Here is a 13920-nt window from a genome sequence, read left to right as displayed (position 1 = left end):
TTTTTGTCAGGTTTAAATTTCATTTTTTGAAAAATTCATAACCACTGAGAAACTTTCATAGTGATAGCACTATGGCCTGCGGTACTTTAGTACCTGAGACAGAAACCCAAATGATATCATTATGTGGTAAAAATAGAATAAACTAAAATACATTTGCTGCCCTTTAATGATAGAACTAAAATCAAATGTCTGCAGTGGGCCATCTCACCATCCCTAATGGTCCAATCACTCTGACACAGCCTGTTTTTCAGTACTTCAAGGTGGCCCTTGAAATAAGTACTGGAATCTTCTTTTACAGGAATTCAAAGTTCAGATACCTGACGGAAAACTCTGTTTGATCCCATGCGACTGCTCTCTTGTGATGGCAGCTGCGACTGAGAAACTGCCTCTGCTTGTGAAGACTAGAAAACAGGTTCATATTAAGCGTACAAAACTTATTGTTTAAGTGCTACTAGTACAATTGTAATTCTTAGGCACTCTATATACATCAGTTTACAGTAAATTAAATGCAACACGTGGTTGTACACTATCTTGATACTTATGGTTCCAAAACATCAACAATAAAGTCAATTTTTCAATGAAGCTGGACAAATACATTTTAGTGAAAAATCCAAATAGCCCCCCCAAGCACAAATGAATAAATATGGGACTCGATCCAATGATTTCTTGCACAAATCCACTGAAATGAGCAGGAACAGGGCAAGAGCAACAGACTATGTGCTCTAGGTTAGATGCCTTATTCTTCTACTCAGCTTTGAAAATTGTTTTAGATTGCCTCATAGTAGTGTTATATCCGGATCATTCATTATTTACTCAAAAGTAGCAAATTCTATGGATGAATGTAAGCAAATATATATATGCGGGGGGGGTTCTTTCTTAGTATAGCTTAGTATAATTTTGCCCAGATGACATTTAATGTTAAAGTCTATTGGCCAGATATTGAATCCCAACAACACTGAAATATATTGGTTGCATATAACAAAGGAGTCTCTCTAGCAGGCACTGATGTTAAGTGTAAGCAGGATGCCTCTTCCTTACTGTTTTTATCTTCATAAAACCAGAATCAAAGAATGTAAGAATCACAGGAAAATTTCATTTGGTTAGCACTTACCCTCCTCCGAAGCGCTTAAAAAAATTACACACAAAATAAACAGAACTTTGCATCATGAACTATAATCTTATTTTATATATCTGTTTATTTCATTTATGAATCACTTCCCATTAGGCATTCAGAAGAGGTTTACATTATAATAACATATAAACATAAAACACATGCATACATAAAAAAGTTAAAACAATGCCATATATATAAAAACAATTGAAAACTATAAGTTTTAAAGCAGCAGCACATACATAACATTCAAATCCAAGATAGATTGGTATAAAGATTTTAGAAGACCTGTTGAAAGAGAAATGTCTTTAACAGGTATTGAAAAGACAACAGAACATTCCTGTCTGACAGAGTATCAAAGAGTGGGTGCCACCACACTAAAAGCCCTGTTCTCCTGAAAGCATGGTATTTGCAGGATACCCTTTTCCGCAGATTGGAGTGATTGGTTAGGGATGTAGGGAATGAGGCAATGTTTTAGGTATTCCTTTTTTAAAATAAAATCCTTTTCAACATAAACAAAATAACCAACAAAATAAACCCAAAATGTTAACTATGTAGATCATAATCATATTGGTTGTACAGATTGAATTTTGATTATCCATAGTGAATTAACGCAATTTTAATTCATACTGGTCTCTTTTCTTTTGTTTTAGATATTCTGGTCCCAAAATATATAGGATTTTGTACACCAATGACAGCACCTTGAACCTAGCCCAGTAACTAATTGGTAACCAATATGCAATTAATGCTAGTTCATAGACTGTCACCCAGCATGCCAATCTGCTTTGCATGGTGAAGAGCAGGTGTGTGTTCCTCCTCCACCTCACTCATAATATGTGGCATAACGGCTTTGCTTATATACATATAGGCTTAGGAGTGGGGAACCTTTTTGGCTTCATGGGCCAGATTCTCATCAAGATCAGCCTCACAAGCTAAATTAAATGGGAGGGGGTACAGCCACACACCTGCTGGGAGAAAAGGCAGGATATAAATCAAAAATAAATAAATAAATACGCTTGGGGCTTTGATGGGGACAGCCAAACTGAGCAGAATTTAACTCCTATTCTTCAGCTGCCAAGCAGGCATTAAAAACTGCTGCATCGGCTGCGAGCACCTGTTTCCAGCAGGGAACAAGCACCCACATACTATGCAGAACAGAGCCCTGCCCTCCTGCCCATCAGCTGATGTCAGAAGCTGATGATGTCAGAAGTGATATCAGCTGATTGACAGGTGGACATTCGAGAATGTGCCCACTTGAGAAATAGTTGTGTTTTCAAAAGATAGAAAATAAAACAAATCCTAATCACCCTATATAAACTGCAAGTTAACTCTGCTTCCATCTCCACCATCAAAGACTGATTACAATTCTAGTCAAATTATTCATACTAGGAGGGATGTTGTGGAAACCAAAACGGTACAAAGAAGAAAAAAAGATGACAGGGTATGGAGTACCACATTCAAGCAAAGGTTAAATTTAGTTATGGTTGCTTAACTTAGAAAACAGAAGATTAAAGCTTGTTCACACGTGAATGTTTGACCTGACTCCACTGAAAGGAATTGCGTTGTGAAGCTACATTAGATGGGATGGAAATTCTGTCTGTGGTGTTAGATATGCAATAGCTCATTCACACATTCAATTATCATTTGAAATTACAGTGCCATTTCACAAAATAGCCTAAGGCTGTGGGACACTTCCAGTTTCAACACCTATTGTGCCAAGCTTCTTCTTGGATTTGGGGTAGCAGAGCAGAAAAATCCCAAGAAGAATCCAAGCACTGCTGGGAATACACACACACTTCAGACGAAACTGTTCTATGGAATTCTTTGCTGAGCTTTACCTTGCAGGTGAACAATATAAGTAGGTTTTTGAAAAGGATCAAATTCATGCAGACTATTGGTCTCATTTTAGCTAAACTTATTCAGGAATTCAACACTACCCCATCATGGTATACCATATCTAGCAAACTTAAATAAACAGGGTGATAGGCATCTACCAGTTCTATTTGAATATACATAGTAATCACAATCATAGATAGGACTTTAGTTTAGAAAAACCATAGAAATTTTAGAACCAGTAAATTTTAGAAACTGTAAGTTTCTTGGGCCAGAGTCTTAACATTTTTCCTTACACTTTAAAGCACCATATGTATACATAATAACCTTAAAAGACCTTGTTTGATACATCTGTTAAAATACCAGCAGTATATGGAAGTTCACAGAGTAAAGAAAAGGAGAGAGAACAGTTAACAATGGATGAAAGTGAGCAAATGCAGGTGAGCATAATGCGGTTTCACTTTGGATAATGACTGAGGGGGTGGGGATCACAATTTGAAGGGAAAAACTTCATTTTGGTAGAGGAAGATTAAACCTTACTTACTAGCAGGGAAGAGTGTACAGACTGCATTGTTATTCTGAACTCTAGATCTAATGAACAGCCTTAGTAGCTGTTGCCATGCTAACTCCTGAGGTGTTTTTAGGTCCGTTGTCTGTAAAGGAAGAATCTTACTTCAACCATAGTGAACTCTTTATTACAAACACTCTAATTGCACACACTAGAATGGTATCATCTTCCTCAAGATAGAATCCCATGCTTCTGGGGAACATATCAGCAACTGTGTTGGCAGGACCAATCAACTTTTTTCCATGTGATCAATGGGTAGGGAGTGAACTACTAAAAATAAAAAATTAAACAGCACTGGTCTCTCACCTGCTGATGCCGTTCCTTAAGATTTGTCAATACTAAGTTTCCTTTCTTGAACTTGTGTGTCAGGGACGTGTTTTCTTGGGGAATTAAAAGAGGTACTTCCCGCTGTCTTTGGACCATACCTTTGGGCTCAGGTAGTGACTGTAACAGCAAACCAAAATATTTTGAGCAACTATCCATTCTGCATCTTCACTATTTCTCTTAGAGAATGTGTATATAATCTGGCCATGAAGAAATAACTGTGAACATTTCCCAGACAATAAACAGTCCTTGGTGAATGTGTGTATCTCAACAGGCTTTTGTACATTCTCTGGGCTATAATCCCAACAACAAACCTTGAAGAACAAGCATTTGGTCTTACCATGAAACAATTTTCTATGTGCATGTAAAGATGATCTCAGGTGGAAGCTGAGCTCCACCTTGTTGTTGAAGGCACAAAAAGTGGTGTTTGATTTTGTGGAGTTTTCTAGCTCCCCATTGCTCAGAAGGAATGTTCTTTTGACAAGCCACAGGAGAAAAACAGATATACAGAAGAAAGCTATCCTAATATGTACAGGAAAACACGCATACACTCTCTGCTACAAAATAAGGAAGAGACATTTCAACAGCCCAACCAATGATAGAGGGCTTGTAGAAGACTGTTTCATGGTAAAACAAAATATCTCCTCTCCCATGCATCTCAGGTGGCACATACCGAAGCTGACCTATGAAAGGCAGGAAACAATAAATAAACAAGTCCTCCAGTCAAGTAACAATGCTGTCATGAAGATTGAAGCTGCAGCTACTGTCCTGATAAGGAGTTAGCATCATGAACCCACCTCAAGCCCGGGTCCATCTCACTTTCCCATATGTTTTTAAGCTGTGCATCTGAGTCCCTTAGATTCAAATGATTCACCAGTCCCACAATGGCCTCACAAAATGAGAGGAATCTTCAACTGATCAATGATATGTTGCTCTAACAATCATACTTATTAGCCATAGGAACCAACGTTTTGTACTAAAATGTCATATCAAATTCAAACTTCACCTTTGGAAACTCTGAAAGAAGCTTCATCACTCTGAATGAGGGGGGAGCCAATGAAGCTGATGAATCCTCAGCAGCATTCAAGCCTTAAACTGCCATTGCTTTGAACAACAGGGTAAATAGAGTCTTGAAAGAGGCAGTTCAAGGAAAGGTTGGGTGAGACATGCTGAGGCTCCATCTGAGATTGGGCAGTAGTAGTAGACTGGATAGATGTTGGTGCATCTACTTGTACAGTAGTGGAGTTCATCTGCTGTGATGCTACTGCCACCATTAGTTCAGAGTTAGGATGATGCATTGAGTAAGATGGAAAGTTCAGAGAAGCTGCCAAATTCCTAGACAAGTCAGTAAGAACAACCAGGATGATTAGGGGACTGGAAACCAAAGCTCTTTGAGGAGAATCTGAAAGAACTGGGCCTGTTTAGCTTTGAGAAGAGAAGACTGCTGTGCTCAATGGCCTGTGTGCTGTAGTTTAATGCCAGATCGGTACAGAATAAGACCACACTCATTTCATCATGGATGAGGGTTTCCAATTTGGTGTGCATTACTGAGACCTGGTTGGGTGAGCTGAGAGGAGTTAATCTGACCCAGCTTTGCCCACCTGGGTACAACAGCAACCCAGGCTGCAGGGATGAGGGGGAACTTCTGTGGTCTACAGAAGTTCAATCTCTGTCACCAGGAAAGCACTCTGGCTGTGAGGGCCTGCACCTGGTGTTGGGCCAAGGAGACAGTAAACTTGGGCACCCACCCTACTGCCTGGCAACTTCTCTGATTGAGCTAGTGGAGGCCGTCTCAGCTGTGGTATTGCAGGAGCCCAGAAAACATTCCTGGTTGATTTCAGTGGCCATGCTGAGGCTGCCTCTAGTGTTGCAGCTCAGGACTTCATGATGCCCATAGAGATGTCTCAAGTTGTCACTGGCCTGATGCATAGGGCAGGGCACACCTTCAAGTTGCTTTTTGCTCGAGATGGAGGAAGGGGTGCTCTGGAGATGGGGGGGTGGATGTCACACCATTGTCATGGTCAGATCACTTCCTGGTAAAGTTTAGACTGACGGCTCTGATCCTCCCCTGCAGGGATGGTGGACAGATTAAGATGGTCCACCTCCAGAGACTAATGGAATCCACTGGATTCCTGAATGCCCTGGGAGAGTTCCCAGTCAATGGAAAATGTGACCCTGTTAAAGCCCTTGTCATGTTGTAGAGCAACGAGCATCAGGCTCTCGATTTGAACCTTGGTACACCAGTGAGCTAAGGGCAATGAAACAGGCTGGATGATGGCTACAGCTCAAGTGGCAAAAGACATGCTATGAGGCTGATCAGGCACGAGTAAAACATAACCATGCCTACTGTGTGGCAGTGAGGGTGGTGAAGAAGGTCCTCTTCTCTGCCACCATTGCATCCTCAAGTACTGTACAGTGGAGCTTTTCCATATTGTCAGGAAATTGAGCTTTAGACCCTTTGGAGGCCCACTGTGAATTGTTTGCAGGCACTTTGAGGGTTTCTTGCTTCCATCCATTGATGCCCCATCCACATCTAATGTAGTCCCCAGTGAGATGTCCAGTACAACATCTGCTGCCATTTCTTAGGATTGGTTTCAGTTGATGAGGCCTGGTGACATGCACAAGGTGCTTGTGATGATGTGGCCAGTAACATGTCCTCTTGAAACCTGCCCTTCTTGGCTTATTAAAGATGGCTGAGGGGGTTTGATCGAGTCCCTCCAGGTCAATGTGTTGTTGCGGAAGGGAGTGAGTCCAGCTACACGGAAAGAGACGGTGATCCAACCACTCCAGAAAAAGCTGACCATGGACCCATTGGTTTGTGAAAGGTGATTGAGCGGGTCGTGATGCAGCAATTGCAAGTACTCTTGGATGAAACAAATTATCTTGACCCATTCTAATCTGGGTTCAGGTCTGGTAATAGGCCTTGGTTGCCCTCATGGATGACTTTTATTGGGAGGACAGGGGGAGTATGACCCTGTTGTTCATACTTGATCTCTCAGCAGTTTTTGATACTGTTAACCATGGTATCCTTCAGAGCCAACTTAGTGAGATGGGCATTGGTGGTACTGTTTTACAGTGGTTCTGATCCTACCTCCAGAGTTATTTTCAGAGATTAGCATTGGGTGATTGTCTTTTGGCCCCCTGGCAGTTGTGTTATGGGGTGTGAAAGGGTACCATGTTGTCCCCAATGCTGTTTAATATCTATATGAAGCCCTTGAACAAAATCAGGAGATTTGGGGTGAGGTGTCAGCCGTATGCTGATGATACCCACCTCTATTTCTGTGTAACATCTGAATCGTATAGTAATCAAAGAATTTATATTTTTTCACAGTGTCTCTGTCTCAAGTCCCAGCTTCATCATCTCGAATCAGTATTGTCTGAGACTTAAAGTTTGTAAAGCCAAATGAGTTTTGAACATTATCCAGCATTTCTTCAGCTGTGCTGCATTCACTAACATGTACCAGCTGATCATCTTCAAGGATATAAAAAATAATGGCTTTTGCAATTGCATTTTCCTTTTCCCAATCCCTTATCTTTTGGGCATCTTCCTGTGGCTTTGGTTTTTCAACACAGGAAAAAACTTCGTCTACTTCTAGAGCAATCCTTATCCTGCTCTTTCATTGTTCAAAGTTAACAGCAGTTTGGCAATCTCCTGGCAAGAACTTTATTGTCATGCTGATACATTCTTTCTTGCGGGTCTGAGAAGAGCTTTGGTTTGCAAATTGACTCAGAAAAAAAAAAACAGCCAAAAAAGTCTCTTTTAAAACCAGTGTCTGATACAGAGGAAAGGGGGAAACAAACACACTAAAAATGTGCAAAATAAAACCACAAAAAATCTGGTTTAATTCTCAGTTTGGTTTAAATGAAATAGGAACAGTTTGCAGACCTATTTCTTAGCAAAGAATATACGCACCAGCCTCTCACTTAATGGAGAATATGCAAAAAGGATCAATATCCCTTAACAAAGGAAAGAGGAAGAGAAGGTAAATAGCCCCACCCTTTAGGAAGTTACATCATGGTAAACAATTATAGAGATGTTCTCCAATTTTAGCTAGAGGGGACATCTCCCTATCAAAGGGGGCAGCATGCAAGCTTGCTTAAACCCAACATAGTGAACAAGGCTGCAGATAGTTAACTCTTCATTCATATACAAACACACCAGAAAGAGAGGATATGTTGTGCATGTGTGCATGGGCATGCGCTCATGTGTGTGTGTGAGAGAGAGAGAGAAAGAGGGAGGATGGATGGGGATGGGGATATGGTGGGAAGCGCTTTTGTTATCTCCCCTGCCTCACTTTCTCTCCCTCATACATGCACACACATCTAATTATGTGAGATGTGGTATGCCCTCCTGCCAATTAGCTGAGCAGTGGGGAAAGGAGAATGTGGCTTCAGTCTCCTTTCCTATGGTGGCCAAGTATTACAGGGAAAAATTAATAGCAGCACAGGATGAGTGTTCTTCATTGACTGCAGATAAAATCAATGTCTTTCTGCAGTCATACCCCTTCTTTCCCAATTATTAGCTATTTCACACTGCTCGGCTGTATGAATAGATAGATGGATCTGCTAAATTGGATTTCGTGCTGGATTTTGACTGAATTCAACAGTCCCCTAACTTTTCAGACTGGCACATTTCTTGCAGTGGGCCCCGGCTGTAATTGACACAGATTTTTGCAGCCATGGCTGCAATTGGCATGGATTACAAAAGAACACCCTTTTACATAATTATCTTCATAATTTCCTCTATTTTTTTTTAATTAAGAAAACTTAAAATTTAACAGGAAAAAAGTTAAAATAGCACTGCAAAGAAAACAAGAATAGCGAATAGTGAAAGGAAAGGGACTCATTCAACAGCATATCATTTAGACAGACTCAAAGGTGATTTTTAATTAATTTAATTACTTATACTTTAAAATATAACAAGAAATACAACTAATAAACAAAAACCCCTTCCCTCCCACTCACCCCAGAGTCACTATTCGTACTGATGATGCTTCACATATGTAATACTACAGGATCATCCAGGTAAATATATATGTACAGGTAATTATCTGGCTCACTGATGTGTAAATATGAAAAATATGTGGAACACCGTGATCATTTACGTATTTACATTAAAATTGTGCAAATTTTGTTCACTACCAACCCCCCAGTGGCTCAAATCACCCCCACAGCGCATCGAATAGGCAAGTGCCAAAGCAAGTGGGAACAAAAAAAGGGTGGATCAGGATCAAACGATGGACTACTGGAATACAAGTGGATCAGAACTAGGCAATGAGCTCCATTCCTAGTATGAATAGAATGGGGAAGGTTAAACCTCCCTCCAGATGATCTGTAAGGATCAGCTGAGCAGTGAGGGAAAGGAGGATGCAGCCACACCCTTGTTCACCAGTACTCAGCTGAGTAGTGCGAAAAGGTATCACAAGTCACATAAAATTAGACAGTAGATGGAATGTGATCTGTAGGCAATAGGCTACCCACCTCTGAAACAGATAAAAACAAAAGGCATATTTCTTGGAGACCAGAGAATGTGCTTATTGCCAAGAGAATATACAAAATGCAATAGAAGTATGCACATTCCCCAATGCCTGTGGCAAAGTATGGATATTGACAGGAAAATGTGCAGAGCTTTCTCTCCATGGACAGATTATGGTGAATGTGCACAGTGGCTGGTTGTTATGCATATTAACCAAATTTACATTAACACACACACCCATAAATATATTTCAACCTGAATATCTCAAATACAGGTTCAAATTTGCATTCTTGTAGCTATGAAAACATGCAGGGTTTAGCAACTGAATAATTGTTTATGTATGTAATGGATCATTATAAATACATAATTGGTTGCTCACCAAAGGTAATTGGATGTAACCTGTCTCACTTGATGCTTGATCTATCTTGGTTTTGCTTCCTGTATGGCATATGTCTCCTTTAGGAGTCTTTCCTATATAGAAAAATATAGTTATCTACACCGTGTTACTACACAATCCTATGCCTGTTCTTAACAATAAGACTCAGTATGTTAAATGCAACTTACTGCTAAATAAGAATACACAGGTTACCATCTTGGTTAAATTGGTCTAATTTAACTGCTATGGCCTTCCATAAACCAGGGATAGCAAACTTCTGTATTCTTGAGAGACATGCTATTCTCCAGTGAGCCAGAAGTTTATTTTACTTCACAAATTGAGCTCCTCGTAAAGTTGGCACCAACCAGTAATAAGAGTTTGCCAGGAATAGAATACTGGATCAGGCACAGCATTATAAACATATGTACAGAAACATGTTACATTTTAAGTGCTTATTCACTTCTGTTGTTTCCAAAATAAAAAAAGAGAAAACCCCAAACAAAGGAGAAGATATGGATGATGCTTTGTGGAAACAAGTTACAGATATTTCAAGGAAGCAAGGATTAGCAGAAATGGGGGGCTTCAGCTACCCTGATATCTGCTGGGAGACTATTGTTTCCTCCAACAAATTCCTGACATGCCCTGCTGACAGCTTCATCTTTCAGAAGGCTGAGGGAGGAACAACAGGATTGGCTAGCCTTCATTTGATCTTGACCAATAGGGAAGACGTGGTCAGTGAGATTCAAGTAGCAGGAACTTTTGGGAGAAGGTGGCTAGAAAATGCTGGACTTTTTATGTAAAGGCAGAGGTGAGCATAGTCAAACCTTGGGCTTCAGGAAAAATGCTAGGTAGGATTTCATGGCTATATTTACTAACAGGAACCCAGGATGGGTGAGAGATTCAGAAGACTGAGTTATTAAAGGCAAAATTCCAATGAGGAAAAAATGAGAAAGATCTACAAAAGTCAATGGGGCTGCACAAAAAGCTTACCAAGGAGTGAAAAAAAGAGCACGTCTAAAGAATGGATGGAAGGACACGTAATCAAGGTTAAATACAGATGAGTGGCCCAGATTTATAGGGCTGTCCTGACGACAGCTAAAGCTCAGAATGAGGTAGGGATGGCACTGGAGCAACAAAGGAGAGGTTTCAGGAACATTCAAAGCAAGAGGTCGGAAATGGTAGGACTGCTGCTCAGTAAGAATAGCAAAATGTAAATGACTAACAAAAATAAGATGGAATTGCCCAGCTACTGTTTTGTTTCCCTCTTCTCCCAAGTGGAACTATTTCTTAAATTTATCCCACCCTTCCCCACAAATATAATATAAATGCTTGTTACAATATGTAGAACTCAGAGGAAGGCAATGGTAAACCACCTCTGAATAGCTCTTACCACGAAAACCCTAAGAACAGAGTATCCCAAATGCAACACGAGATAGTGCTTGAAGATGAGACCCCCAGGTCAGAAGGCACTGACCGAGCTACTGGGGAAGAACAAAGGACAAATACGAGTAGCGCTGTGACTAATGACACAGCTGGGTCAAAGCCGAAAGGAAGCCCAGAGGCTGATGCGCACAGATGCGAAAGGAGAGTCCGGAGTTGTACGACACACACAATAGGAACATGGAATGTGAGAAGCATGAACCAGGGAAAGGTAGAAATTGTCAAGCAAGAAATGGAGCGTATCAACATTACAATACTTGGCGTGAGTGAATTAAAATGGACTGGAATGGGACATTTTAAATCAGGCAACTACAAAATATTTTATGCAGGAAATGAGAAATCAAGAAGAAACGGGGTTGCTTTAATAGTGAGAAGTGATGTAGCAAGAGCAATTAGGAGCTACAACGCAAGGTCTGAGCGAGTGATATCAATTAGATTAAACGGGAAACATAACCATCATCCAAGTCTACGGTCCAACATCAAATGCAGAAGAAGAATTGGAGAGATTTTACGCAGAAGTACAGGAGGAAATTGATCACACACCAAAACAAGATATGATGATAATCATGGGGGACTGGAACGCAAAAGCAGGGAACAGAGGAGAACTAGGAATTGTGGGGAAATGGGGCTTAGGTGACAGAAATGAAGCAGGAGAAAGACTTATTGAATTCTGTGAAGCCAATGATTTGTTTCTTGCCTACACATTTTTTGAGCAACCAATGGACATCACCAGATGGTCAATATAGGAATAAAATTGATTGTATAATTGGAAACAGAAGATGGAGAAGTTCCATACTTTCTGCAAAAACAAGACCAAGAGCAGACTGCAGTACAGATCATGAACTGATCGTATCAAAAATCAGAGTAAAATCAGAGTAAAGCTAAAGAAGAACAACAAAGCACTCATAATGCCAAAATACAATTTAAATAACATCCCAGAAGAATATAAAGATCAAATAAGGAACAGGTTTGAGGCTTTAAACTTAGTTGACAGAGAACCAGAAGATCTATGGACTGAAGTCAGGGACGTCATCAGGGAAGAATGCAAAAAGACAATGCCTCTTGTTAAAAAGAGAGAAAAACTTCAATGGATGACTGACAAAACTCTTTTTTTTTTTTTACAATAATTTTTATTCAAATTTTCATAAAACATAGAAAACAAAATCATAAAACATTCAAAGACAAAAAACAAAACAAAACAAAAATGATTAAACAAAAAAAATAAAATGTTGACTTCCCATTTGTCACATATCAAATCAGTTATAGGTCTACAATATATAACAATCCTGTCTCTTAAATCATATTATAAAATCATTTTCCTCCAGTAGTTATCTTAATTAATCATCAAATCTCATAAACATTACTTTATTCTTTCCACAAAAAGTCAAAGAGAGGTTTCAATTCTTTAAGAAATATATCTATCAATTTTTCTCCAAATAAACATGTCAATTAATCCATCTCGTTAATAATTATAATAATCTTATTGTCATAACCATAGTCCAAATAAACATTTCGATTAATCCATCTCATCAGAATCTGTTAGGTCCAATAATTTCAATAGCCATTATTCCATTATCCCTATTAGTTCCATCTTCCATCTTCAATAGTCCTGTTAAGTCCAGTAATTTCAGTGTCCAATCTTCCATTATCAGTATTCCATAATAATCTTGCTGTTGTAGCCATAGTCATATAATAAGAGTCTGATGGGAATTTCCTCTATCCCAAATATTTTCTTGCCATCCATTCTGAATAAGTTGCTGAAATACTGTTGTAAAGTCATATCTGTGTTCTTCTTTTTTACAAAATGCACTGGCTCATCTCTTAAGAGTTTTTCCATTGTCACATGGCTGCAGTTAATTCCATAGATTTTCTCTATATCAAGCTCCATCACATCATTCCAGTCCAGAAGATTATCCAAGCCATTGATAACTTTATCTCTAATATCTTCATTAATTTCTTCAGAGATAACGTTAAATTCCAAACAGTAGATTTTATTTCTAAAATCCATAAACTCCAGATCTTTTTCCAATTCCAAATTTGTTCCAATCTCCAGGGCTTGTATCTTCCCTTTATTTTTTCTTTTCTCATCTCTGATCTCATTCTCCTCTCTCACAGGATCCCCTATTTCTTTAAGCTCCTGCGTCATTTTGCTCAGTTCAATTTTCAGCTCCTTACTGCCCTGTCGCAGGGTTTGTTTCGTTATCTCAATCTCATCCATTATTTTCTGAAACATAGTTACTTCCAGATTCTCAGCCACTTTCTTGATTGCCATTTTTAAAACCACGAAAACAAAGCAAAACAAAAATAAAGAAGAACCACTTCTTATTTCAGCAACAATTGGGTTAATATTCCAGGCTTGATGACATCACAGTATAAACAGAGCAGCCTGCCTTATCTCTCTATGTTCAAGAATGCAAAACAAATTTAGTTCCCAGCATCAAAACAGTTAGTGGCGTCGTGAAGAAGCAGATTCATCAAAATAAAATAGACCAAAAAGAGAATAGTCCCAGACAATATAATATTCCTTGGAATAGAAATCAGGAATAGAAATCCCTCTTCTGTTTATATCTTTAGAATGCACTTCCAGGACAGCTTTTTGCGACAGAAACAGAGATAAGCTGTTAATTTCGTGAATAACAGAGAAGAGTTATAGCTCACCCAGAAGTTGTCCAAAGCCGATCAATCTGACAAATCTCCTTTTGCTGCAACAATTTAAACCAAGTAAAAAAAATAATAGAAAGAAGGGTGCTTGCCTGTTAGTCCGTTCTCTCTTTAAAGAAAAGATAAACGTA

The 13920-nt window shown here is 39.3% G+C and overlaps 1 protein-coding gene across 1 annotated transcript in view; it reads right to left on the bottom strand.

The window, feature by feature from the left end:
- The window catches only part of DYRK4 (dual specificity tyrosine phosphorylation regulated kinase 4), a 110250-nt gene that overhangs the window by 59524 nt on the left and 36806 nt on the right, over window positions 1–13920 (bottom strand). The window contains exons 4-7 of the mRNA XM_061637885.1: window positions 9721–9783; window positions 7418–7422; window positions 3819–3956; window positions 318–401 (exon numbers count right to left, since the gene is read on the bottom strand). Of these exons, the coding sequence (XP_061493869.1) occupies window positions 318–401; window positions 3819–3956; window positions 7418–7422; window positions 9721–9783 (290 nt within the window). The remainder of the gene's footprint in view (window positions 1–317; window positions 402–3818; window positions 3957–7417; window positions 7423–9720; window positions 9784–13920) is intronic.

The sequence above is a fragment of the Rhineura floridana genome, chromosome 8, assembly GCF_030035675.1.
Source record: "Rhineura floridana isolate rRhiFlo1 chromosome 8, rRhiFlo1.hap2, whole genome shotgun sequence".
Lineage (NCBI taxonomy): Eukaryota > Metazoa > Chordata > Lepidosauria > Squamata > Rhineuridae > Rhineura > Rhineura floridana.
This window is presented reverse-complemented; position numbering and strand designations above follow the sequence as displayed.